General features: G+C 41.7%; 1 protein-coding gene across 2 annotated transcripts; it reads right to left on the reverse strand.

Moving 5' to 3' along the window:
* Positions 1-637: 637 nt before the first annotated feature.
* Positions 638-27,452, reverse strand: llgl2 (LLGL scribble cell polarity complex component 2). Of its 2 annotated transcripts, XM_030077750.1 has the most exons (27): positions 27,178-27,452; positions 18,658-18,776; positions 17,530-17,627; positions 16,267-16,348; positions 15,979-16,094; positions 15,642-15,800; positions 14,240-14,402; positions 13,888-14,020; positions 13,730-13,784; positions 13,323-13,477; positions 12,789-13,000; positions 11,676-11,743; positions 11,400-11,553; positions 11,119-11,223; positions 10,700-10,795; positions 9,025-9,221; positions 7,748-7,895; positions 7,344-7,491; positions 7,070-7,186; positions 6,704-6,870; positions 5,733-5,997; positions 4,180-4,330; positions 4,068-4,096; positions 3,776-3,823; positions 3,363-3,405; positions 2,187-2,248; positions 638-2,047 (listed from the first exon to the last, which is right to left on the reverse strand). In XM_030077750.1, the coding sequence occupies exons 2-27, from the start codon at positions 18,730-18,732 to the stop codon at positions 2,043-2,045; spliced, it is 3,051 nt and encodes a 1,016-aa protein (XP_029933610.1). In that variant the 5' UTR covers positions 18,733-18,776; positions 27,178-27,452; the 3' UTR covers positions 638-2,042. The 2 variants fall into 2 exon arrangements, with proteins under 2 accessions (XP_029933610.1, XP_029933611.1); XM_030077751.1 differs by lacking the exon at positions 3,776-3,823.
* Positions 27,453-27,746: the final 294 nt, after the last annotated feature.

The raw sequence follows: 27,746 nt of genomic DNA on the forward strand, positions 1-27,746 counted from the left end.
GGTATGCAAGCACACCCTAACTTCTGGGCATCAATTGTCATACATGATGACAGCAGCAGTGACTCGAGCCACTATTACAAAGATGAGTCACTATCTTCAGGTCAGGAATGAAAATGAATCTTCTTGCTATGTTGTTGTCTAACAGAGTCACTACTGTTATCTGGCCGAGCCTCACAGGTCCTGAGAGCTCAGGTTGCAGCAAAGCCACCATGGCCCAAGGCAATTAGTGGACAAAGCGCCTCATTCCATAATGGATGATCAAAACTCTTGGCTGTGCATGTATGACAACCGATCCCTCTTTTATCCACTTCACCGAAGACGACCCAGTCGCCGCTTACACAGACCACGATTATAGGCTAGCTGGCCTTGTAGAGTAAAACCCCAAATTGAAAGCCAGCGCTGCATTTCACAATGTAATCAGACAGGCCGAAATGATAGGTTGCAAGTCTAAATATTATGGCTTTTTTTCAGATTTCAATGGGCTATTTAGAGGGAACTCTGAAGCATAACATGCAATGTATCAAGGATCGGAATAGTCCACAACAGTCGATCAATGCATTTTTAAAAACCAGTTACAATATGGACATGTCAATACCTTTAAAAAAAAAAAAAAAAAAAATGACGACAGACTCATGAATTCTTGTGAAAAACATGTAATAATAATTATACTTTAGTGTGAAGTTACAAATCAAAAAAATTAGAGTTCTCAGATTTAAATCATTAACTACAAAAATATATTCTAAGCCACAAATGCTAAAATACCCAGCATTTTGAGACAGTACCAAAATATTTCCTTGTAAGATCAGACTAAATAGCAGCCAACCCCTGTTAAAATAGACCCACTGTTAAACACAGGTACAGATTCATATACATATATATTAAAACATTTGACTACATTATCTTAAAATTACATTCCTAAATTACATTTTTCATTGCTGGCATAAAAAAAAGATTTACATTAAAAAAAAAAAAAAATTCAAAACCAAACCCCATACAAACTTGTCCCCCTAAAAAGTACAGCATTGTGTGCTCCACAGTAGCAGAGAAGTACCTACGGCAGGTTACAAACTATTCATCAGGTGACAGAGTGGACGGGAGGGGAGGAGGGATGTGTTAGCAATATACAGTAATGTACCAGCATGGTGATGCTAAATTAATCCATCATTAACTTTGAATGTGGCAACTGAAAAGAAAAAAAAAATGCTGGCAAAATGTGGCTCCAAAATATATAAAACAAATTCTGCATCATGTGCAGCATACAATCTTTTTTTTTTGCTCTGAAAACATTTCTTTTCCCTTAAACAGTCCTCTGTGTTGATTTGAGGTTTTGTAAGGACTGATTGAATATAAAAATAGAGAAACAGGCACAAGTCACATGTCGAGATCAAGATACAAAACATTATCCATCAACATAAAAATAAAATGTATTCCTTCCCCTTATTTACTGCACTTATGTCCATGTGGAAGGAATTGAAGGCCAGCAAGACTGTGCAGCAGAGGGAAGCGGCGAATAGACAAACCACTTCAGCAGGCTGAAGGCTGAAGTGAAAAGGCTGCTGGTAAAAAAAAAAAAAAAAAAAAAAAAAAAAAAGGCTTTCAAGACTGAAAATTGGGTGCTATTTTAGTCAGAGCTTAAAGAAGTGATGTCTATGGTATACTGGAGATGCTGGTGTGGATGGGAATTGGCGCCAAGATTTTGTGTGATGAACTTGTCGCGTAGGTCACGTGTTAGGAATGTTTGCCAAGCGGCTTGGGGTTGAATGGCATGTGACCATGCTGCAGAGGCACAGGCGGTGATCCCTCCCTGCCCTCTCTGTCTGGGCCGGTTGGCAAGTCTTTTAACAGCCTCCTCGCTCGGTGTAGTGAGCTACTGATGAGAGCCCTTTGGTAGTTCACCAGGAGGGAGCCAAGGCGAGCTGGGATTGAACCAGGAGGTCAGTCTCTGAGGCAAGGGGTCAGGGGTCAGTAGTGGTAGTAGTGTTGGCGTCGTCTGTGGGTGTGCTGCTAGATGGCGGCAGCCCTCAGGCACATGGGACAGCAACTCAGTCTGGAGAGACAAAAACTATTTCAGTTAATTATTATTTACCAAGGTGTAAAAATGCTGATGGTTTCAGAACTGTGCAGAAATAGAAAGTGCTTTGATATCGGGAAGAGATATGTGCAACTTGTTGCCCCATCAGCCTCACCTCCATTGCTCAGCACCGTTTCTCCAGCCACAGCACTCTTCACATTATTCTCCAGGAACAATCTGTGGCAGACAGACCACACCAGCATCAGCATGGCTACAGCTACCAGCCAACTTAACTAAATGCCATGTTCAGCTTTAGATTAGAATTTATGCAAGATTAAAGGTTGTGCAGCTAACTTTTTTCCCCTCATAATTTCGATAAATCACTGTTACACACAGGTCATCTTCCAGGCTAATTCTGGGGCTGCAATCACATTTGTTAAAATCCTTTCTGTGCAAATCAGCCAACCAATCACATCAAAGAAGTGCTGCTACCTCAGGGCTAATGGCTGCACTCCATTTGAATGTGCTGTTGTGTCACTTATTACTTAGCGGCAAGGGAGCAGAAAACTGCTCAAAAGTAGGCAGCATGTCTTACACATGAATCCCAATTGGCAAACACTGAAGAGGCTGTGTAAACAGTGTTTATGAAGCTATGCCTATGCAATTATCATTTATGCCAAACCTCCAATTAATTTTGCAAGCATCCATAAAGATGACAGACCTTCATTTAGTTTTTAGCATATTCAAATCAGTGTAAGTGTGATTTCACATTAAATAATTGTTTCTTTTGGTCATCACTGTTTTGTTATGCTGCAGTGCATGTGGTATTTGCCACTTTTGCTGTTGCATCAGGTTGGCACAACAGCGTGTGCTGGTTTCTGGGTTCAGGATTGAAATGGGAGTGGAAACCACACCCATAGAGCACAAATGGGCACTGTGCTGGCTGGGTTTTGGAGTGCATCCAATAAAGTCTTGTGCACATACACCATGCACACTGGCCTCCCTGCCCAAACAAACTTAGCTAAGCCTAGCATAGTTACAGTACTTTATCTTAGCTAACCATAGCAATACAATGGTAAAAGAGAGTTGGCTTGCCAAAGTTGCTTATACAAACTTTAATGGCCTCTTATGAACCACCACTCTTAATACTCTTGAGTAAATACATGATTCAAATATATCCAAAGTTGACATCATTGATTTGTCAATGTACATAATATAATATAAAGGCAGGTATCAACCCACTGTACTGTATTACCAAACCAGCATGTTCATCTAACACCACTTCATATCTAAAACTAAAGCTGAAATATTGTTGCCAACATCTGCTTCTAGAAAAGTGAGTGATACTTACGTCTGATCTACTTCTAGTGACTTCTGGATCTCCTGAAGTACCGCTGAGGAAACAAAACATGATTGCAATTGGCTTGACTTTATTTAAAAAAGGCTACACATTTCCTATGACACATTGCATCAGCTTCATCACAATATGAAACAGCTTGTAGTGAGTTCAAATGGAGGTTATAAAAATCATGCCAGGGGATGACTGCTTGGTAAACACTGCCATGTGACAAACACAGGACAAGTTTTCAGCTTGCACAATAGCTGATGTAGGTGTGTCTGCTGTAACAATGGGTGCAGAGAGCTGACATACTGGAAGTCCAGTAAGCCTTTCAAGGTTTGAGTTAATGAGCTGCCCTCGCGTATTATTTTTTAACTGGAAGATTAATATGAACTCTGCTCTGTCCTCCTCCCTCGTGTACTCACTCTCATCATTCAGCAAAGCATGCTCCATAACACGTCTAGCAGCGCTTTCTGGAACACACAGGCAGCAGGCAAGGACACGTCAGTACGGTCAGGCACAAACAAGGTGTGTGTTTACGTGTATAAACAAACAGATAGACAGCACATTAGCACAAGCACACAGCTCGGTGACATAAAAACAAAGCACAGCATTTGGAAATGTAGTATTCCATTAGGCAATGGCACATGCATGTCTGAGTATGCTGACATTTTTTGCTTTTAGTATCTTTTCAGGGCCTCAGGAAAGATATTTTACCTGCATCTTCACTATCTCTTCTGGAATTTCTGGAAGGACAGGGAAGACAGGAATTTATGAAGCTCATGAATACTTAGAGTTAATATGAGAAATAACAGTGAAGTGTGTATACCTGTGAGCTGAGGTAGCTCCATCAGGCTGTGGTCTGTGTTGGGTGGGGGAGGCTGAATGAGCAGGAAGCTCCACTAGACACCGAGGCTCCACCAGGCAGCGGGTGGATAGAGAGAAACGCTCAAATTCAGATGGAGAGATCAGGTAGAAGCCTGAGGGAAGAGGACAGGAACAGATGTGACGATGCCTCAGCAGTATCTGTAATGTCAGGACTGGCGCTGATCCAACTAGCAAGTACTTGTATTAGCAAATGAAGGTGTCGCCCGGATATTGGAAACTAACTGACATTAGGGAGAAAAAAAAATCAACTTCTCATTTTCATCACTATGACACCTATGACAAGCCTTGGCTCTGCAGGTCATTATGTTTAATTAGGCTCAACATATCACACTTTCCACTGTCTGTTCTGAATATGTAGCTTTTTAAAGTCAGTCAGAGTCTGACAATCAGCTGCTTGACCAGTGTGAAAAATGAAAGTTTTATCCTCTAGTCTATGTCATATAGACTTTTCTATATTTTCCATTATTACATAAGTTGCTTATTTTTATTTTGGCAAATGACCCGAAAACAAGCAAGAAATTAGTAAAGAGAATACCAAAAATTTGGTTTAAATAAATAAATAAATAAATAAACGGTCAGACAAATGCTCAGAAAATTAGAGAAAAAAATAAATTACAAGAAAACTATTTATTTTAAATATATATATATATATATATATAGATATATACATATATATATATATACATATATATAGATATATATATATATCTATATATATATATTATTGTTATAAATTACAAGAAAATTACCATGAAATTCCTATCAAATTCCCTAAAATAAATAAATAAATAAAAGGCTCCTGGGTTTCAAACGGTTAAATATAACTGATCTATGGTCCATATGTTTTATAATAGGCTAATGCTCGGCAACAAAGATGAATGTAAATTGAGTGGTACTCATATCAGCCATTCTGGCTTGATGGCCCTTTTCCATTACATGGTATCTACTCTACTCGCCTTGGCTCTACCAGCTGTTTTTGGTGTTCCATTGGGCAAAATTTTGGGATAGTACTGTATCTGGTGCTGGATATTGTTTTTCGGAACCACCTCTCCTGAGGTTTCAAGTGAGCTGAGCAGATACTAAATATGACGTGAAACGCTGTAGACCCCTGACTGGCCAGAACAGCGAAGCCCAGATGGTAGCGGAGCTGATAATTAAGCTGATAATTAAGCCATGTTTAAAAAAACAGCAAATGTCTAGTTACAGTAACATTGTTCATGCAGAACAGTAAAACAGTTGGTTCGAACTGGTCTTCACCATAAGCAGGTACTACTAAGCAATAGAAAAGCAATCCAGAAAAGTAACTGATACCAAAAGCAAGTACAGCAGATACTACGCAACAGAAAATTCCCCTAAGAAAGAAAGAAGACTCTTTACTCCTTCTGGTTCTAAAACCTACAATTAATGCACCTGTATAAGGAGTGGACAGCACAGATGTGAAAAGATAAAAAAAAAAAATGTGTATGTGTGTGTATTCATAGAGGCCACTCTTACCCTGCCCATGTTTGGTGAAGACACAGGAAGCAATGCCACTGACATCCTCTCGGCGGATACAGGGGTACTGAACCTGCATCTTGACGGAGGGCAGCGACACCACGTGGACGTCGCCCTGGTTGGTCAGAACCACCAGGCCACTCTCGCCGTAGTCCTCCGACCGGCTGCTGCCAAACCAGGCCACGCCCACCCGCCGTACCCGGGAACCGTCTATAGCCGTCAGCTTCAGCTTCATCTTGGCGCTCACCTTTGGCAGTGTGAACACCTGCACACACACAAAGGAATACGGCTTGTTTACGAGCTATGAACACACTGCAGTGTGCATTGTGCACTGCTACTACTACTGCTTTTACATAGCTGAATCTTTTTATCATTTTAAGACAGCATACATGCATTTGACATTTAAACATAAATCACAATGTTGTATAAGAAGTGCTTCTATTCAGGTCTGTAATACGAGGCTGAGTTTAATCTAGTCTGCACTGACAAGATAAAGGCAGCAAATCAACAAGGAGCCAGAGAACTGAGATCACGTTCAAATACAGGGTGTCTGCACATCCTGCAAAAGCCTTAATTAATATGATATGATTTCAAGGCCTAAAATTGTCTTTGAATACAATAAAATAAATAATAATAAATAATAATTTTTAACAAATCAAAAATACAAATCTTGAAAATCTTGGTGTGATACACACACCTGCAGATTATGATATTACTATATGAAATTGCAGGATATATGCACAAGAAGGGTACAACCAACCTGTTTTTTTAGGCTGATATGTTTAAATTTAAGATGCTGATTGATGATATTTTGTGCCAATATTTAAGATCGTCTTATCCGACTATATCCCTGCCAAAAATTACAGGTATTTACTGTTTTCCCCCATAATTCTACTCATATAGTGATTCCATACATCAAAAAACTGATATATTAGTTGGGTGTGAGAACATTCTCATTTTGTGATGCTGACCTTGAACTGTTCCTCTGATACAACCAGGAGGTGGTGAGAGCCCTGCATGTCAGGTGAGCGAGACAGGTCATGAGCCACCTCCAGGGGTTCAGGAAGGGGAGCCCCATGGCCATCCAGCACCACTATACCAACCACCGGGGCTCTGTGCATGAGCTGGATTTCCTTGGCTGACAAATGGAGGGAAAGATGGAGAGAAGGGGAAATGAGAAGAAAAGCACAGGAAGCAAGGGGAAAAGGTGTGAAACTAAGATTCAGGATATGGAAGTCAATGTGTTCCTTCAGTGGTCCATTGTTTGGTCAGGGAACATACACACTGAGCTAATAAAACATCTTATGAAACTGCATGTGTACTTGTGTCTCCCTCACCAGGGTGTGCAGTGATGGGTTCGTCTGTTCTGTGCTCCACAGGAGGAAGGCGGAGCATGTATGCAAATACAGAGCCACCATTAGTCCCTGCCCATAGGGAGGGTGTGTTATGGGAACCTAAAAGACAAATGGAGAGAGAGCATGTCTAGTGTATAGTCTAAAAATCTGAACTGATATTGAATTAAACATGACAAATAGAGCTCTAAGTTTAGAATATTTCGATTTGCAACATCTATTTTTATTTAGTAAATGAGTATATAAAGATGCAACTCACTGTCTGAAAGGAAGGTGTCAGCGAAGTAGAGTGTCCGTACGAGACCGGTGAAGGAGTCATCCGAGGAGCGAGCCTCGATCTTCCTCTGGACAGGTGCCAGCTCCATCTCTGCTAGCTCAGCCTCCAGACGGGCATTTGCCTCCTGGAGCTACTCACAGAAGAAGAGAATGACAGGGGTTTAGGGGAAATAAAGTTTTACAAGAGGAAATACAATGTAACAGCATCGTTGCAACCCACGGGGAAAGAGTTACTGTTGCCAGTAAGTTTTAGACACCCACTTCTTGACACCTCTGATTCACTCTGTTACTTTTGACTCAAAATGAAATGTGTAATGTAATAAAAATGACAGATGGCAAGAAACAATGTTGAAAGTTGTAGACAGGATAGTTAAGTCAGTGTGTTACCTTGGCAGCATTGTTGACATGATGTTTCCTGAGCGAGACTCGGCTGCGTCGAATCCTCCTGAAGGACTGTCGGAGGGATTTCTTAATGCTCTTTACCCTGGACAGAGGACCCTCCATGGCCAGCTGGTCACTGGGGTTTAGAGTGCATCTACAGATCAGGGGAAAAGATGGGGGTAATAGTGAGTAGTACAAAATCACAAATGCATAGATACACTGAATTTATGGTCCATTTACAACTAAAGGGTTATCTTCATCATGCAGAGAAATCAAGTCATTTAGCTGGAAGGCCTGGATTCAGGCCCCTATAATTGTGTGCACCCTCTTGTAGTCCTTGAGCAAGACACTGAATCACTGCCACCACAGGAGTACAGTTTTGTACTCTGACCTTCCTGTGGAGAGTTACAACAAGAAAGAATTTACAATTTGAGGTCAAACAATACCACATAAGAGGGGGGCAGTTTTGGTTTGTTTTTAGTTGTTAAACCAATTAGAATTATCAATTGTGTGCTGAAACTGTGTGGAGCATTGCAAAGCTGTTCCAGTGTCAAATGATTCTGTGGAACATTTTTCAGTTAGCTGGTGGAATCGGTTTTCTTTCTGATGACCAACACTATGGAGCAGTCACCACGGAAGACAAGTCCAAGTGAATATCCAAGTGCATCCTTTTCAGATTGTAGATTTTTCAAGTTTGGCTTACTGGACAATCCAAATCTTCATAAACAAGTTTCTTGCGCTTTTCATGTTGACCACGTGCCTGAAAACTTCAGCAATTTTGTAGCACTGCAGGAAAATTAAACCCAAACAAGAAAAAAACAGAAGTCTCAGTTCTGGTTCCTATTTGCCTACCAGGTACTTAACTGAGGTGCTCTGGCCAACATGGTTCCAAGTTTTAGGTTGTGCACAGCTTCATGCACAACTGCAATGTGCACAGTCAGTCTGGCCAAATTATAGTTTGACCTCATTTACTCACTTGTTTCCTTTTCCATGTGAAGCACCATCTGGTTTTGACCCTGCACTCTCTTAGGGACTCAAATGTAACTTGCAGAAGCAATAACCAAAGATTAGAGAAGCAAGCTTGTGGGAACTTGAAAACACGGACTGGCTGGGGAAATGTGAATATGGATACTGCTGGACCAGAAGACTATGGCTGTACTGGTAAACTCCTAGGTGTAGATGTATGGAGCTGTGCAAGAAAGGAGTTCAAAAGCTCAATGTATTTTTTTTTTCTAAAACAAGTTATCTTAAGTAAAATTTCTTGTTCAAATTAATCCTCTTACTTGACAAAGACATTGTTCTTCTGTTGATAGTCATATAGCCCAAAGCCATGGCTGGTGCCAAAGGCCACCAGCTTCCACTCCGAGTGCAGGGTGAGGGCAGTGACCACAGCAGGAGGCTGGCACTGGACCAGGGCAAAAGGCTGGAAGCCTGGAGGAAACAGCACTGGCTCTTCTCGCACATCCAGACGAGTGTGTCCCTGACCAGGCAAAAACATCGTAGCAATTATTGACACCTCATTCATACAAGGCAATGTTGCATTGTATACCTATCTTGATATCTGAAGATATCTCCATGATAAAATCTGAGCCACCAATCAGTAGCCGGGACCTGGGAAGGATGCTCCAGCATAATATTGTTGAAATAGAAACAAGGCAAATGTTATTTGGGCCCAGAGCTACAACATCCAATCTCTTTGTTGTCAGTCTAGACAAACCCAGTTAAACTGATAGCCTGTATTGAAATTTTTTTGAGTTATTTGGCTTTCTGCTGGCTCACATGGCATGCTATGTGGATATTGTTTAATGTGCGCGGCTTGATTACCGGCGAATGACCGCGTTGCGCAATCAATAATCAACCATGTTGTCTGTGTCATTGTCCGTTGTGCTGCTGCAACCGCGTATAAACCAAAGTGGGTTTATAATGAAAGTACAGCAGTCTGTGTGCGGAGATCCGGCAGACCTGGTGCTGGCCGGCACCGCGTCGGCACCGGCCGGCACTGGCCGGCACTGGCCGCGGCACCGCGCGGGGTGCGGCCACCCGGTCACCCGGTCTGCCGGATCTGCCAGGTGCCGCTCCGGCTGTCAGTTGGACCTTTCTGAAGAAGGAGGAAGTTACCTCCGAAACTGTCAAGGTAAATAAACATCCCATGTCTGATTAAAAGGACCAAAAACGTTTTTTAGTTAAAAGGAAGACATGATGAATGTATTTGAACTACATTGATTTATAATGACGTCGGGCCATGCCTGTTGTCGTATTTCAACGTGATGACGTGCACACCGGGGGCAATCGTGCTTGGGCGCGTTTGGGCTTTAGGTAATGTGAGTGCAGGCCAGCCGGGGACTGGGGAGGGGGGGATTTTGGCTTTAGCACGATACGGGCTCAAACTTGCCAATGTGAGTGGGCCCTAAGTAGCAGTGTAACATTTATCTGCTCAGGGATTGTTTTTGTCAGTCTCAGCTTTACTTGGCCACATTTTTCTACTAATGGTTAGTAAAACGAGTAAAACTATTTTGATTTCAGTGATGAGTTACCACGCTACAAATAAGCTGCTGCTTTTATTACAACCCCTCTCCAATATCAGATTGAATTTGAATTGTCCAAAAACTAGATTCCACCATTAATTCAATTTCATCATTAGTTATCATCCTGTCATGGTGTGCTAGTATAATGGCAGGAAACACCAACCCTTCCCACTGCTTTGATTTTTATCAAGAAACAAACACACAGTTAAACCGACTTAAACTGATTAAGAGAGAGAGTAAGAGATCAATCAGTTTTGACAATGTTATGTGGAACAGCAATAATAAGAGTAAAGAATTACTACTCCCAAGGAGTTCCAATTTAAATATTAATTAATAAATTAATAAAATATGAATATGTTTTTTGAAGTCAGTACCAAGTAATGTGTGATATCTAACTTTTGTTGTGAGTAACCAGCCCAACAATGGCCATTACCTTCCAGCGGAATCCCTCCTGGCCCTGCAGCAAGTCAACGACTTTAGCCTCCACTGTCTGCTCGGCTTCCTCGTCATTCAGCTCAAGCACCAGGATCTGTAGGGATGGAACAATAAGATCACTTGGAAAGAAGTAAGGAAGCAGAATAACATATAAAGAAAACGCTACAGAGATCAAACGCATTGTAAGTAAAGCCTGAAATTCTAAATGCAGCACTGACATGCTAAATATGCTAGGCATCAATGTCAAATCAACACCACAATTCACGCTTGCTTACCTGTCCAGATGGCCAACAATAGTTTGACAGCAAATATTTGCATACCCAATGAAACTGGCAGGCATTGGGGCTTTCAACTACAGTAAATTGTGCTATCAGATAAGAGAGGCTAAAGTTAAATAAAGTTTAACCACCATCTCACCTGTCCAGCAGTGCCTGCCACAATCAGATAGCCACTATATTTACATAGGTGGATCTTCTGAATGCCCAGCCTTGGATCGTCACTGTAAGGATCAAAACAGCCAACCTGGAGGACAGGCGGAATATAATAATACATATCATTATATTTATCATAACTGAGTAAGGTCAGTTTAGTTGTGAGCAACAATGCTTCAAGGAAGGTGTTCCTCCTCAGTGCCCTTTTCTGTGTTACTGGGCAAACATGCCCTTTTCTGAAGGTTGTCTGTGTATGGCAACACACACCTTTCTGAATGGAGGCCACTCTCCTTCAGTGCCTTGGTTCATGTTGTCATTGGGATCGGTGTCTGTGTGGAACACACCAGCGGTGCTTAGCTTATACATAGGATACAGACATACTCCCGATGCATCCCAGAAACGCACTGTGCCATCTTCATGCCTGTAGACACAAACAGTTAGAATGTTGTAAAATGGCTGACACTGAGGAAACATGCTGCAGTGGATGCTGTATTCACGGTACAAAGTCCTGTGAGGAATGACAAAGGGTTTAACTGAACTGACCCTGTGAGAAGCAGGTCTCTCTGTGGAGGGTCTGGGGCCAGGTTCTGGCCTCCTGTGATTGGCCATGGCTGCAGGGAGACAGAGAAGGGCAGAAGGGAAATGAAAGTCTAACAATAATACCACCTTAACGCCATCTGATCGACAAGAATCAAAAGAATGTGTCTATGTTTAGGATATGACATACCACATATGATGAACAGCTTAAGACTTTGTACTCTTGCAGTCATGTACAAGTTGTTTTATGTTTTTAAATGTCTGTGCAGATGTCTGAGAATATGATTTCAAGTGCACAGATCAACAGTTTTTCCATATAGTGATTACAGTCAGGGGGCCCCCTAGGTTTGTGTTTATTTCAGGTGCTGTGATGCACTCCAATTGTGCTCAGACAGTGTTTCTACTTGATTTAGTTCTCAAAAAAACAAGGTCAAGCACAAGATGCATGTCAGTAAAATATAAAATCATGGTGTCAAATAGTGCTGAATAGAGAGGCAAAGTTTGACACATTTGATAGTTTGAGGAGATAATCCATTCATAGTAGGCTGAATGTTACATATTTGCCTCAAAAAGTGACTAGTAATGAGATGACAGTACTAGGAAAGGGCAGTTTGCAGTATTAAGTTAGCCAGTGCTTACCTCATTAGCATTTAGCAACATTTAAGGAATAATGAATGAAAAAACTGAATTATTTGCCATATGAAATATGGGCAGTGTAATATAAATTTTACCTTGTCATGAACACACTTCAAGAAAAAAAATAACATTACAGTGTTTCCCCTACAGGACCCAACAGGACCACCCCACTGAGAAATTCAAGTAGTAGATTTTTAAATTCAAGTTGTAGATTTTTTAAATTGCCCTCAGTCCCGATCGCAGCGACCGGGGTTCGAATCCAACCTCAGGTCCTTTGCTGCATGTCATCCCCCCTCTCTCCCCTGCCTTTCCTGTCTATCTCCACTGTGACTGTCAAATAAAGCAGAAATGCCGAAAAAATAATCTTTAAAAAAAAATTAAAAAAAATAAAAAAATAAAAAATTGACTTGGACCCCACAGTCATCTGCCCTTCCTTGTCACAGTCATCTACAAAGTTGTGGGAAACTGTGTTCAGAGTTCTACCTTTTTGGAGTAGTGTGTGAGCTGTAGCTCTCCGGCAGCGATGACCCTCTCCCACAATTTGAGGGGGATGGAAGAGACGTGGTGGGAGCAGGTGATGGCCGAGCTGTGGAGGGGAACTAGATAAGGTGTCTGGATGACTGGCCAGCCCTCTGTCTGAAGATCTATCACCACTAGCTCCTCCTCTACTAGGACAACCAGTGCACTGGGATCACCTGGAAGCGGATGGTACAGTATACAGTATGAACAGATTAGGGCAATGGTTCTCCACACAGTCCTCAAAGCCTCCCTGAGTGAAATAATATCACTTTTCAAAATGGGTCAACTATCCCTTTAAGTCCATGTTGCTGAAGTATGCTGCCACCAGAATTTAATGCTGAGCCCCCCTAGACAAAAATGAAAAGAGCAGCAAACAGTGAGCAGAAGGGGAGGGACACTCCACCTGAAAACGTAATGTTGCCGCCTTATCCCAGAGGCCTTATCCCAAAGGATATGATGCAGTTTGACTGACTGTTTGGTTTGACATGTGGTGCCTACCTGTGTGCTGTGGTCCGTCTCTAATGACAAAGAAGTCAATGATCCTCGATGTAAAGTCCAGGGCCACGTGTGTTTTACTGTGGATCACACTGATACAGTGTCTGTCCCCATAGCTGGCCCTGGGCATACCACCACTGAACACCAGGAACGGAGGCCTGCACATACATACACACAGAAGTTCAAGTTCAGCTGTATTTGCTCAGAGATTAATGTGTAACAGTAGGACACGAATGTCTGGGAAACAGTTAAAAATTAGAAAGGTGAGCTTTGTGGCACAGCAGATAAGCTCACTTATCACTTTCACTGAGAAAAGACAAGTAGAACACATCAATGTCACAAAATAAATTAACCAATGTAAGAGAAATGAGAGAAGGAAAGAGAGAGATGGGTGAATAAAGAGAATGTACCCATTGGCTGTAGGTAGCTGAACAATTTTAGAAATGGCCTTGCACGGGAAATGTCCTGCGAAGAACAAAGGTAATTCATTATCAGCCTCATGTACAAAATTTAAAAATAAAGCCAGACAGGAAAGGATTATGTACATCATACAGCTTTTCATCCTCACCATAAGGAATATCAGATTTCTCCTCCTCATCCTTTGAGTCTTCCCCACCCACTGACCATCGACAGTAGCTGCCATCACTATGTGAACTGAGAATATGGCTGCCATCCTCTGTCCACCAGACACTTTCCAGTTGCTATGGAAACATCAGGACACAGGGAAAATATATAAACATCAAGATTAAGCAAGCTGTATCCAGAGCGGCACACAACCTGTTTATACAGGACTGGCTGGTGTTCTTTCACACTTGGCCACCAAGTCACAAGCCTTGTCTTTGAGTTACAAAACCCTTGTGTTGGTAAGTCATGTAGAAGTTGCATATCAGACTTGTCAATAATACTGCTGAGAGGCAGACCTGAGTAGCAGGGATGTGCTGGACGGCACGCTGTGTTTCTAGATCCCAGATGACCATGAGGCCTCTGCCGTAGCCAATAACAACCTGGTTTGGGTTGACTGGATTCTCCTGTAAAGCCTCCACATGCTCCAGGTTCCTACGGCCTATATAATCATCTGGTACACTGGAGGTGAGAGCAAGAAAAACTATCAACAGGGGAATACATGAGGGAGCCAGGGAGAACAGAAAAGGTGGAGAAGGAGCATCAACCTTGTTAGTGATCCGTACTGATGTATTGTGAGTGGGAAAGTGGCTTATTCAGAGAATAGTCAATACACAGGTGTTTTATAGATTTATGTGCCTGAACCATCCATTTCAAATCCAGTGAACCGCCTCACACATTTTTGCACATGTCAAAGGTTAGCGCCGTAAAACACAACTGAATCAGCTGTGAAATGTCTGAATATCACACACCTGACTTGCATTTAACGATTTTTTTTGTCATGCACTTTAGAGGTACACATTTGACAAGTTGGATATAGGGATCAAATATTACCAGTTTTCTCGTGCCACACCTTTCCAAAAACATGAGCTCTCACACAACTCCAACACTTAACCAATATGAACATGGAGGTGTAAGATTTTTTCCTTCCACTCTTCCATTTTTTTCCTCTTTTGCTCAACTCAAACCGTAACACTGGCTAAATACAAACTATGGAGGAAAGAAATTCTATTCAATATTCATTTCAATTTTATTTTGGTCTCCACATTCACATAAATAACATAAGACACCATAAAGCACAAAATTTCCATCAGTGACCAAAAGGTATGGGCTGAAGCCTGTTCTTATTACGCCAGCACTTTTTAACATTTACAGGTAGTAAAATGGAAAAAATTAAACATCAATTTCAAAAATGCACAGGATTACAAGAACAAAAAGAATGCAATATTTAATAAAGAAATAAGGCCATAGCTTTAGATGCCTCAATGACACTGTGTTTGAATATTTTTGTAAATTTTCCTAAATGGACATTTTTAATTCATCACTGAGACCATTTCATATATTAACACTGGTAACAGAAATACATCTCCTTTACATCTTTTATATATTTAATACCCCATTTTTTTTGAATATGTAAATAAATAGGGACAGTTCACCAATTTAGAAAAAAATGTATGTTATTTCACTTACTCCCTAAATGTTATGTGGTGGGATTATCTTCCTCTCATTGTTACTGAGTGCTGGATACTGGCTGGATGCTCCAAATGCTAACTGTTAGCCTCCGGCCATTGAGGTAGACTCCCCCCCCCCGGCCATCATTCTTAAAGTCCAGAACCCTTACATTTTTTTATCTGTCTGTCTTATGATGCAAAATCCTAGCTAAGAACATTGTCGGTATGGTAGTGTCATCTTGATACCCACCTGCTGGAGACTTGATCGAGGCTGATGTTTCTCTCCTCCAGCTCTCTGAAGCCAGGGACCTCGACTACAAAGACATGACCGCCCTCTGTCCCCAGCAGCAGCAGCTCTCCTGAGGAGTGGGCCAGCACTGCGGTTACTCTGGTCACACTTGGGGGGGCGCTGGCGAGGACAACAGGAGGGAGGAGGAGGTCACTCAGCCACATATACAGGAAACGATACAGAGCTGCTGTTTGCACTTTGTTAACTCTCTGCTGTGATGCATTTACAAAACGGGGTTAAGTACACTGTACTTTGACCAAAAGTGAAAAAAGTGTGTGAGCTTAAGTTTGTATTTTACCCTGGTGGTCCGGTGAGTGTGAAGCGTCCTATCTCTAATAGTTCAGAAAGTCCCTTGTGAGCTCTCAGCGTCCACATGTGAAGACTGTTGTCATCTAGAAGAGTCACCAGTTCAACCTAAGCATCAGATAGAGACCGTGATAAAGAATTACTAATGGAAATACCAATGAGTGTTGTCCAAAAAGCAATGACAAGTCCTGAACTTCATTCACAAAAACATTTGACAGTAGATACCACTGAATACAATTCCGCCACGTTATTGTCTGTGTGTGTGTGTGTCTTCTCTCACCTGGTGTGGGAGGAAGTGCACCTGTGTCACAGCAGCATTCTCCTCATGGAGACCCATGAACTCCACACCTGGAGCTCCATACCTGACCGATGGTCAAGGAATAACCGGATTTATGATGGGATCATATTCATATTGGACCAGCACACATGAAAAGAACACAAGACAAATGTCGGCTATAGGGTTGGGGGAAAATTTACCTTTTCAGAAACTGCCCAGCAAACAGACAGTTTAAGTGTTAATTTTCACTGGACACATTGCTGATGTTATTATTGGTGGTGAAGACAATGAATTCATAATCAACTGCCGTCCCACTGCTGCCACAGCCAATTAGTCAACCTTATAATAGATATCTTGGATGCTTATTTTGGAGGTTTTTATTTTATTCAAGGTGGAAAATATGTTGATAATTGTCTTTGGAAGTAATGATTCTGTTATTTAAAAAAAAAAAAAAAAAAAAAAAAGTATTCAAGTCGCTTAATATTGTAATATCGACTCGCAATACATATTGAGTCGGCATCCAATTGTCGTAATCCCATCCCTGGTGAACTGGTACTCATTCTATAAGCACACATGCTCATACTTTGCTAGGATGCTAGTAGCTGTGCCTCCCTCTCCCTGAAATGAAAGCAAAGTATTCACTGACTACACTGTATTAAACAAAATATTTATCCTATAACTTCAACTGTCAGGAAAGAAGGGCAAGGTCAAGAGAACACACAATTTTATAAGGCTTCAGATTATCAAGTGATCTCTGCTATATATAAAAAGCACACAAGCCAGTCTATTCTTTTAATTTAGCCTGAAGCATCTTGCATTTTTGCTCATACTATGTTCATTCATACTTTTCTTTCATTTGGGCCTTTGCGCTGTTTTATCCTGGAACAATCTCCTTCATTGTATGAGTGGATTAGTCCGATGGAGAGAAAGCAGTGGGGTTATCAAAACCAGTGTGTGTTATCTTGTGTGAATGGGGAGAGTGTACTGACTGGCTCCGCTGCACTGTCAATGAGCATAATTGTGTGAAAGGCTACGGAGACACAGACAGACTACAGTGTCTGAGAGTGCCAGGCGGCGTTGAGCAACAGCGTGGGAAAATGAAATACCTTAACCAGGTGCCCATGTGAACTGAAGACAAGGATTTAGCCGAGTCAGAGCCGCTCATTAGTGCGGCACCCCTCAAGTTCAAACATGACACTCAAATTCTTGCCTCAATACTATTTAAAACCTGCGTAGGACTCACACACGCAGAACATTTAAGGATACAGTTTGATGGCCCCAGAGCGAGTGCCAATGGCCAGGAGCTGCAGGGAGGGACTGAAGCCCAGAGCGCTGGGCTGATGGGGGAATCCATGCTCCACTGTCTGAATGGCAGGGTGGTGGGTGACATCAAGCCATGGGAAGAGAGACAATGACAGGATAGGACAGAGACATGAGATAGGAGCCAAACCGGAGACAGATAAAAGTCGACAAGAAATGGGGGAAGGCGTATAGATAAAGAAATATGGATCTTATTGTCTCAAGCACACTTTCTGGCTCCACTATTTCAGTCTGTCATTTTGAGTTTCAATAAAATCTGTAGCATAATTCAAGTGCTGTCTTACAAGATATTTGAGGCAAGGGAGCTTTATTTACAGTGTATTGCATATTTCATACACAGAAGCAACTCAAATTGCTTTACAGAATAATGAAGAATACAGTAAAGTTTAAAAAGATCTGAATTTTTTTAGAAAGTGCAAAGGCATGGAACTTTCATTACAAGGCAAAACAGACAGTGCAAAACATAAAAGCTTGTATTTTTTAAATAGTGAGACTTTTGTTACAGCCATAGAGGGCCAGTCCCAGATGACCTAAGGGTCCTTGGGACATATAGCACAAAAATGTTTTCAGGACTGCTGTAATGTGGTTATATTTCTTAGTTTTTGTAAGAACTCTGGCAGCAGTGTTTCAAATAAGTTGTAGTTGCCAAAGAGCTTTTTTTGAAGGGTATGAGAAGAGACCACTGCAGTAGTTTATCTACTGGAAATGGAAAGGCATGTAAGGGCAGGAATTATGCTCCACAGCTGTAACCTCAACAATACAAAGCAATAGGTGATAAGATCATATTAACCAGATAGTTCTCGCAGTTGAAAAAGTTACTGTGCACCTGTCTGCAGTACAAATACATTAAACTGTTCAAAAACAGTCTGGGAGGCGAGGATTTTAATGGTTAAGCATTCTTTTTAATGAAATAATTAGACAGGGCCAAGAAATGCGTCAGTAGGAAGAGACAGAAGAAAAAGTCTCCTTATATGGTTTCTGCTTAGCCCCTCTTTATATTCATTCACCTCTACCTTTGCTGTCAGCTATTGAAATTTGACCCTGAAGTAAGTGTACATGTTCCGTGTTCCTTACCTTGCTGAACTGGAAAAGTTCCTGTTTCAGTCGGTCTCTCTGGGACTCCTGGCCATGTCGCCTGAACCTTTTCATCCTCTCACCACCCTCCTAGAGCCTGCAGGCCCACAGACTACGCACTGCCAAGAGGAAAGGGGAGAGGAGACGGAGGGAGAAGACACAGGGCAATAGGGGAGAAGAATGGGAGGGAAGAGAAAATTTAGTGGTAATCCTCTACTTCCTAATTTTTGAAATTTTGAGGCTGTGTGTTCATTGCTGTGGTGTTTCTGCATTGCAGGGATCACTTGTCAAACAATTACACTATGTGGGCGGTTCAGTGTTGTCTTTTTCCTGAGTTTTTCTGCTGAAGGTCTGAGCTTGTGCGGTTCCACCCTTGTCTTTGTTTAGCCATGGCAGCTATGGCTGCTGATGCAAACTATCCAGTTGTTTCTCCCTTAAAATAATCTACCTGACAACAACAACAAATGTAAGAGCTTTATGCACTGGGTTTAGTTTCAGTCATTAGTTATTCGTTTGATGTTGCTGGTTTTTACCTTGAGGTAAAGGAAGTGGAATTAAGACATTTTTTTTAATGTACATATAGTCATTCCTTCTTCATTAGTTTTCTGTTACAACTTATAGTGGAAAAGAACAGAGGATGACAGACCATGGGACTCAAAAACCTAAATACCAAATTGCTGGAACAACAATTTACTACAAAGTCAAACAATTATCTGTAGGACAATGTCATCCCTTGACATTGGGGCATCCTAGGCAAAAAAAAAAAAAAAAAAAAATCATTTTGAGGCCCATGTATTTTACCATGAATCACTGTAGGTCCAAAGATGACACAAGCCCATAAGATTTTGTGGCATTTTTTTCTGAAACATTTTAATGTATCTTTGCATCAGTATGAACAAAATCTCATTCCATTTTGTCTAGCTTTGAAAACCAGGCTGTGGGCAGTATGTCCAGTTTTTATTTCACCCTCAGATAGGGAGAGAGGAGGGTGAGGTATTTCTTGTAATTTGTAATATTTTTGGGAGGGAGATTTTAAAACACCATTCTAATTAATCATAAATATATAAATATAGTTTGTTTTTCCCCCGGGATTTTGTGTGTGTGTGTGTGTGTGTGTGTGTGTGCGTGTGTGTGTGTGTGTGTGCGTGTGTGGTGGTGGTGGGGTTTCTTGGCTAATGTTCTATAATCTTCTTGATTTTTGAAAGAAATCAAGATCAATTTCGCAGGTCTCAAAGGGTAAATTTAGCTTTGGAAAAAAAAAAAATCTGAATTTGGGCCCTTTATTGAGAAAGGTAGGGCCCTGGGACGTGTGCCTAATCTGCCAAGTGGCCCAAAAAGCTGCAGTAGAAAGAAGGATCAAACCCTAGAATCCATGGAAACAACTCAGGTAGCTTACTCCATGTGTGTGTGCACACGCATGTTTTCACAGACAAGACTGATGATGAGAGAAAGGAATTCTACAGGCGGAGTCGGGCCCTTCGTCCCTTGTTATCTGTGAACATGTGCGCGCACGTACACATGCGCACACACACACACACACACACACACACACACACACACACACACACACACACACACACACACACACACACACTCTGAGTGGGCAGCATTCCCCCTTCAGACAAGAGATCAGGGTCAGAGGTCAGTCAGGGCACAACTGAGAGACCATTGTTTTGCTACCACACACACACACACAGTCAGGGTCAACACTCCAAGGACTGCACACACCAGCTGATGAAAACACCTGTCACACAACAAGGCAGTTTCCATAGATGCCACTTCAGAGGGAAAGAAGAAAGGCGAGGGAAGGGGAGGGGGGTATAGAAAAGGAAAATGTCTTCCTTGCATTCTTTCGTTTATCAATTGGGCCTAGGAAGTCAACAAAAGGAAATAAATTGTGACCCTTAACATTCAAGGACAATTTGAAAAGACAACATTTACCACCCTCCTATGTGTGAGGATACCAAACAGCTAGAGGCTTTCGGTCTCTGAGAGAAATGGGCTCGCTAAGCTCTATCACGTGAAGGAAAGGTTCAACCACAGAGCGACAGAAAGGCCTCTAAGCTTCATTGTCTCTGCTCTCCGTCTGCTCGCTCAGTGCAGGTCCTCAAAGCTAGCTGGCTCCCTTCCTGAGTGACACCAGAGAATGTGTATCAAAAAAATACAGCTACAAGGGGAAAGTTTCACAGGGACACAGGCAGAAAAGCACATAAATCATTACTATAGTTAGAAATCTGATCCGTAATGTCACAAGTCGATGACAAAACCCTCCGCCATGAGTCACCATTTTCCGTCTGAAGCTGGTCATTTGTCTCAGTCCAAATCGAGACATAGTTCTGTTATTACCCTTGTATCAGCAGAGCTGCCTTTATTCACTGCCAGGCTGGTGCACCCATTTACATAGTTCAGCTTTCCACCAAGAACAACAGTAGAGCAGAGGGGCCAGGCTACAGTCTAGGACAAGGGTTTTCAAACTTTTCATGTTATGGACCCCAAAGTTCTCATTAAGTTCTCTCAGAGTTCTCAAAACTGCCATGGTTGTTGCATTAGGTTCCCCGCTTGTAGTCCTTGTAGACGTGTGTGTGTGTCTGTGTGTATCCCACGACAGCCAGCGGAGCAGAAAGAGGTGCTCAAAGCCATAAGCCCTGCTAACAATGGCAGGGTGGGAGGTCTGCTTCATAAACAGAATGGCTTCTATGGCTTCGTAGGGCCACGAGAAAAATCTGCTGATAGAAAGTGAGAAATAGCAAACACATACGCATGCAGGTCAGCAGCCAGCATGGAAACCTTGCTTTCATCTAGTACAACAACAAAACACCTCTTAGTGCCCATGTGGCACTGCTTCATGTCAGGTGCGAGTTTCTTTCTGGGGTCTTCCGACACCCCAAGCCTACAGCCATTTCTCCCCAAGGAGATTAATCGCAGGCTTTCAAATAACTTGACAGACATTAGCGGATAGTTTAACCAGTCATTAAATACACTTAAGTGGTATTCCCAGCCCAGCTACTTATCAAGTGCCTGCCTGCGAGTGAACATCACAATTAGCTGGACTGGAGTCATGTTTAAATGCTGGCAGTTGTGACAGCTGGATCAGCCTCCTCTGTTTGTGCCCTCTCTCCACAAGCGCCCAGTTGCTGCAAGGTGAACTGCAGCTGTGGGTGACAAAATGGTGGGATGTTAAACAAAAATGAGATAACCAAACGACAGGGTAACAATTTCAGAAAGTTGAGGATATTTAGAGCACTCTTAACACCATACAGTGCACAGGAGGAGACCTGAACAACAACCCTGGAGCAGCCACCATATCAAGCGTTTGGTCTGTTTTTAAGGGCCTATTGATATGTCAAGCTACACAAACACACTGGAAAGCCGCTTATATGAAACAGTCTGTGAAGGGTTCCTTTCTGAAATGCCACACATATTTTAGAAACTTTTTGCTATCTGACATTTCTATACACACACACAAAATAGCCTTTTCTGCTCCTAAGGCAAAATTATGAGAAGACTTGTGACTTAAATAATAACTTATACTGTCCTTTGCTTTCCTGACAAAAATCCTCTTCTACTGGCTGGTGTGAGTTTTTGAAATGCTTGATAGCTTATTTTGGAATAAGAAAATGATGAGTCATTCATGGATATTGTCACTGAGCGGCATTTTTGAGGTTAGCCATATTGTAGGGAAAAAACAGCAAAATTGTCAACGATTAAAATTTCCACAGACAGACAGGTTTGGCAGGGAATTATGTGGATAGCGTGTCTCAGTGCAAGCTTCATTTGCATTTTCAAGCCTGTGGACGATGCTGTACAGGGAATTCCCTACAGAAATTAACTCAAAATTTTAAAGCTAAGCAAAACAAAAGCATATCAGAGATGAGTGAAAAACTGAAAGTGTAGATGGCCTAGTTGTACACTACAAAAGCTATGGATTTTCCCAGGAATTTCAGTTGGCCAGAGAAGTGCAATGAACTTGAGTTGGGAAACAGGTTACGCTAAATGACACTGGACCGGTTGACACGCCCTTTGTCAGTACTCTGGTGGTATTGTTTGAACTGCCAGGAGTGAGCTCACATCCCAGCAAAGTAAGGCAATATATTCACCTTTGATACCAAATGCAGCAGTTTCATTCACAATACTCATACAACCACTATAAGAAGTCTTACTTAAGAGCTGTCCCTGTGTGAAGCATCTGTTGTCCAATATTTAATGCCAAATTTCCCTCATTTGAAATCATGAGCTCCCATCTATCAAGACGCTATGTGTTGACTTTTCTGCCACAATTCACTGATGTCATCACATTCCCAGCGTATCAACCAAGCCATCTAAGTTGAGAATGAGTCAATGGAGGAAAAGAAAATCTGCATAAACATGCCTGGACACGGGAACAACAATCACAGGAGGAGGAAACTAGACTAACAGAGCTGCAAAGAGAATTGTGTCTCTGAACAACATAGCTAACATACTCCGTTAGAGTCAGAATGAGTGGCCCGGAAATGCCTGGCATGCAAAATATTTTACTTATGGACTTATGCAATCGGCAGCTATGTCAGCACTTGCTGCGAGAGCCAAAAAAAAAAAAAAAAAACTCAATACTAATCAGCCCCTCCCATAAACGTCTGGCAAAAATCATGATAAACTAGTCAGTGAAAAAAAAAAAGTTAATGTTCACAGTGTTAAACTAAAAAATAATAAAATCACCATATTCACAAGAAGACCTTCTTTGATGGATACAATAGGACACTGCAGCCTGAGAGTGCTGGCTTACCCACATGGTCTGTATTAGGGTGATCAAAAAAACACTTAACCCATTATATCACTGTTCTTCCATCTAACCATGAAAGTGTCTGACAATCACGTGAGAAAAGTTTCCTTTCACACTCTGGGAACAGGTTGTTGACAAGGCAGCAAGAAAAAGGGGATGGGTACAGCCTGTGACACCTCCCTGTGATCCTCAATTGGACAGCACTGGGTTATTCTTGGTGGTGGTGATGATGATGACTCCTCTCACACTCAGCATCAAATGATGTGGTGTGGCTAGTGTCATATCAGTACACTGAGAGGAGAGGGAGAGCCTGAAGCAGAACACTCCAGTTCTGTTTAAAACAAAGCTGACACTTGGCTGAGACCAAGTAGCAGGGTATGTGTTTTCAGATACAAAAATGCAGCTAATTAGAAAGACCAGAAGGAGGATGTCTTTATTGTTACCAAAACCAACACAAAAGAGATGCCTCCTACCACAGCTCTTCTTCTCCACTGTCCTGTATACAACAGAAATGAGATCTTGTCAGTTAAGGGTGTGGCTAGCAGGATGTCATGTCCCCCACCAACTCAGCCCCTCTTTCCTGTAATCAGAACCAGAGAGAGCTTGGAAGTGGTGAGGTCGAGGAGCACAACATTTACAATTCAGCTCCTTACTGACAGTGTTCAAATAGGGCTATGTTTTTCCTTAGCCTCAGTGCACTTCACTGGCATTGCCATTATAATCATTATTGACAAATGTCATATTGCCACCTCACTAGTTACAGACTTGACAATACTATCAAAAAGAAGCTATGACAAGATAGTGCAGCACAATCACTTCCAGGACACAACCTCACAACCTTTGAACCTTTGCACAACATGCACACATGACCAAAACAATGGCTGAGATGGAGAAGCAGGCACAAAACCGTTTCACCATTTTTGGGGAAAATGTAGCAATGAGCAAACTGAAAAAGAACAAATCTGCTGAATGCTGGAGGGCAGGACAGATTCTGGGCAAAGTTTGCATGTAGCTGTACTTCTTAATTTTATTACATTCTTCTGCTGTATTCATTTTATTTCATTTACTGAATAAAAATACAGTGGCTTATTAATGGTTGTGCATATATATATGTATGTATATATGTATGTGTATATATACATATACACATACATACATACACACACACATACACACACACACACATATATGTATGTATGTGTATATATATATATATATATATATATATACACACACACATATACATACATATGTATGTATGTGTGTGTGTATATATATATATATATATATATATATATATATATATATACACACACACGCACACACACATATATATATATACACACACACACACACATATATATATATATATATATATGTATATAAATTTCTTGTTAAGGTATATCATTTAAATTTTGTAAATAAGGAAAATAGTAAGAGTGACATGAAGACTTTCCAGCTGCAGACACTGCACTGAAAAATGTGAAATGAAAATATGTGCGATGGCACAGACGTTGCTATGAAATAATTTTTGAGTGATCCCCTGGCAAAATTACATAAATTAGGTAATGTCCTGACTTCTGATATGCTGTCTGCAGAATCCTCGAAGAGTTTAGGGAGGGAGGTTGTTTTACAGCACCTCCACTTCCTACTTAGCCTCATTAGTAAACCACAGACAAAGCTCAATAATATGTTCCACATTGGCAGAGGTGAAACAGGAATCAAGTTAACAGTTAACAGCGCTAAACAGCATGACAGTCTGAGCACAAGCGTTCTGTTTTAAATGTTTACAAGCGAGGCGTGCCTCTTGGACATCACATCACATGTTGCAAGGTTGGATAAATTAACTTTCCTGTTCAAAGTGAAAGCCGCCATGCGGGACAGCCTTTAGAGCTTCTGGACACACAGACACATTGCAAAATCTTGGAAAACAAACTCTTATTCAAAAGAGAGTTTGCCTGTAGAGTTGCATCATTTGCACAACTAAAACAAACAAGTAACATTATCCTCTCGTTCAAGGGTACACATCTCAGACACACTGTAAACTCAGCAGGTAAAATCTGTGTGGCTTGCCTACAATCAGGAGGGGCATTTATTATGCCTGCATAGTAGTTTCAGTTTGACTTTACCATGCAGGTGGAATAGCACTAGGTGCACTGAGAACAAAGGCTTTTTGTTTGGCTAGCCTTGTTCTGATGCAGGTGGGAGCTGGAAGGACACTGCCCGCCTGTCCTTCAACAGTATTCTGTCAAGATTCTGAAAATCTGCTCCGCTTGTCCTAAACAGTCTGCTGGCAACTTGGGAAAGTTTTGTCTCTCAATGCTTATGCTGTAGGAAAGAGAGGAACTCATATTTGCACAGGCTGATACGATAACAGCATATGTTACACAGAAGGTGACAATCAGCTGACTCACTTCTGTGTTCAGTGGTAAACTAACAGGTAGCTTTGGTAGAAAGAAGAAACCTGTGCTGTGGAACAGAAGTGGAAACACGCCGTCATATTATTGTTGTATGATGAAGGTTGTAGAGGTCAGACTGTTGTCATCCGGTTCACTGAGAACTGGACAAACCGGTGTGACAGATTTTCAGAACACACACACACACACACACACACACACACACACACACACACACAAAGTATACCCTACCCACGCCCCCTCCCCAAACACACAATTACTCACGGCTGAAACCAGACCGTAGTGACTCAGTAGGCTCACCAACACACGGGCACAGGAGACACACCTTACTGAAGTAAAACGCTTCTGTAATTATGCAATAGCAGGTTTGGGTTGACTGGAGCCGCCATGGTTTCGTTAGCATAACCACCAGTTAGATTCCAAATTACTTTATTTACAGCTTTTGTTCTCTTAAGCTCAGTCTAAATGAATGCTATTAACCATTTTCCACGTTAGCCAAAGCAAGCTAGGACTAGGAAGCGAGATAAGCTCAAGCTAGTTTGGGTTAGCTCAATTTCACTGGGCGCCTTACTCACTAATGATATACTAGTAAAGGTTAAGCTAACCAGCGGCTCGCTAGCATTAGGTTAGGTTCTATCCTTACTGGTGACAAAATCACGCCAGACATCGTATTATTACAAACGCTGATTTTTCAAGTTGATTTCGTTATCAGCTACAGGACACACAGCACAACATGGGGTACAACTGTTTATGAATCACCGGGGTGTTGTGGGTGTTGTGATAGATTCGGCATGCAAGTTATCTACAAGGCAACATTTCTTCCAATCAAATTTTTTGCTGACAATAGATTCCCACCTCACCACGATGTAGCTTTTCTTGGGGAAAACACTGTGGAGAACCTTAGCTACCAAGCGAGCCCACTGTAGAAGTTGGAAATTTTAATGAAATAGATGTTTACTGACGGACAAAATTCACGCCGGGTTAAAGAGGAGATCATACATATTTCTAATGTTTTAAGTCACGTTGCCTGAAGTGTGCATGTCTGCCGATATGACTGAAAACGTTAGATTACCAGATTTTAAATGGCATCGGTGAAAGACGTTAGCTGCTAGCCCGCGAGGAGCATTCCCAAGTATATGAATTCGTGGCTAATCAACAAACTGTTTGGGTGATCAACACACACACACACACACACACACATACACACACACTCTCAACATAGGCGGCTCTGGTGAACAGGCTACGTTAACTGCTAGTTCAGCTGTTTGCTAACTGGTTCACAACAAAACACCTGTGGGCGACAGCTTTCGGTAACTTGAAATGTGGGCCCTCCTCCCCACTCACCTGACTCCAAACGGCCGTTGCTTCGCCGATGTCCGACGGTTACAGCCACTGGTTAGGTTTAAACCTCCGGTCAGTGTCCGGTGTTTTACTTGGCTAGTAACGCCCTGCTACTCCAAACCCAAATAAAAGGAGGCCGAGCAGAAAACACAGAGTCTCAGGGTGTCGTTCACCACGTATTTTCCGATCAAATGTCCCGTCTAAGGACCGGTTTAAAACCTAAAAGTAGGTCTGCAGTTCTCCTGAATCCTCAGCTGCGGCGGCTCGCTGTTTCCTGCTACTAGGCTAAACTTGACTGCTTTGTTAACTCCTCCCTTGTGTTGCCTTCACGTGTAGGTAGGTAGGTAGGTAGATACTTTATTCATCCCGCAGGAAATTCACATTTTCTTCAGCAGTATCCACAGATTACAGATTAAGTAAATAAAAAAAATAAAAAAAATAAAAAAAAATAGAAATAAAGAATAAGATCTAAGTATAACAGAATAAGAATAACCTAACAACAGAACAACAGAATAACCTAAGTACAACCCAGTGTGCAAAAAGCAATGTGCAACAAAAAAACAGAAAAAACC

This window comes from Myripristis murdjan, chromosome 19 (assembly GCF_902150065.1).
Source record: "Myripristis murdjan chromosome 19, fMyrMur1.1, whole genome shotgun sequence".
NCBI lineage: Eukaryota > Metazoa > Chordata > Actinopteri > Holocentriformes > Holocentridae > Myripristis > Myripristis murdjan.

Excerpts from the sequence above, each read along its gene's own strand:
- llgl2 (XM_030077750.1), bottom strand. The coding sequence starts at position 18,732 with ATGAAAAGGTTCAGGCGACATGGCCAGGAGTCCCAGAGAGACCGACTG. Across the intron at positions 17,628-18,657 it reads AACTTTTCCAGTTCAGCAAG|ACAGTGGAGCATGGATTCCC; the intron begins GTAAGGAACACG and ends CCTGCCATTCAG. Across the intron at positions 5,998-6,703 it reads TATCAGAGGAACAGTTCAAG|GTGTTCACACTGCCAAAGGT; the intron begins GTCAGCATCACA and ends GTGTGTGTGCAG.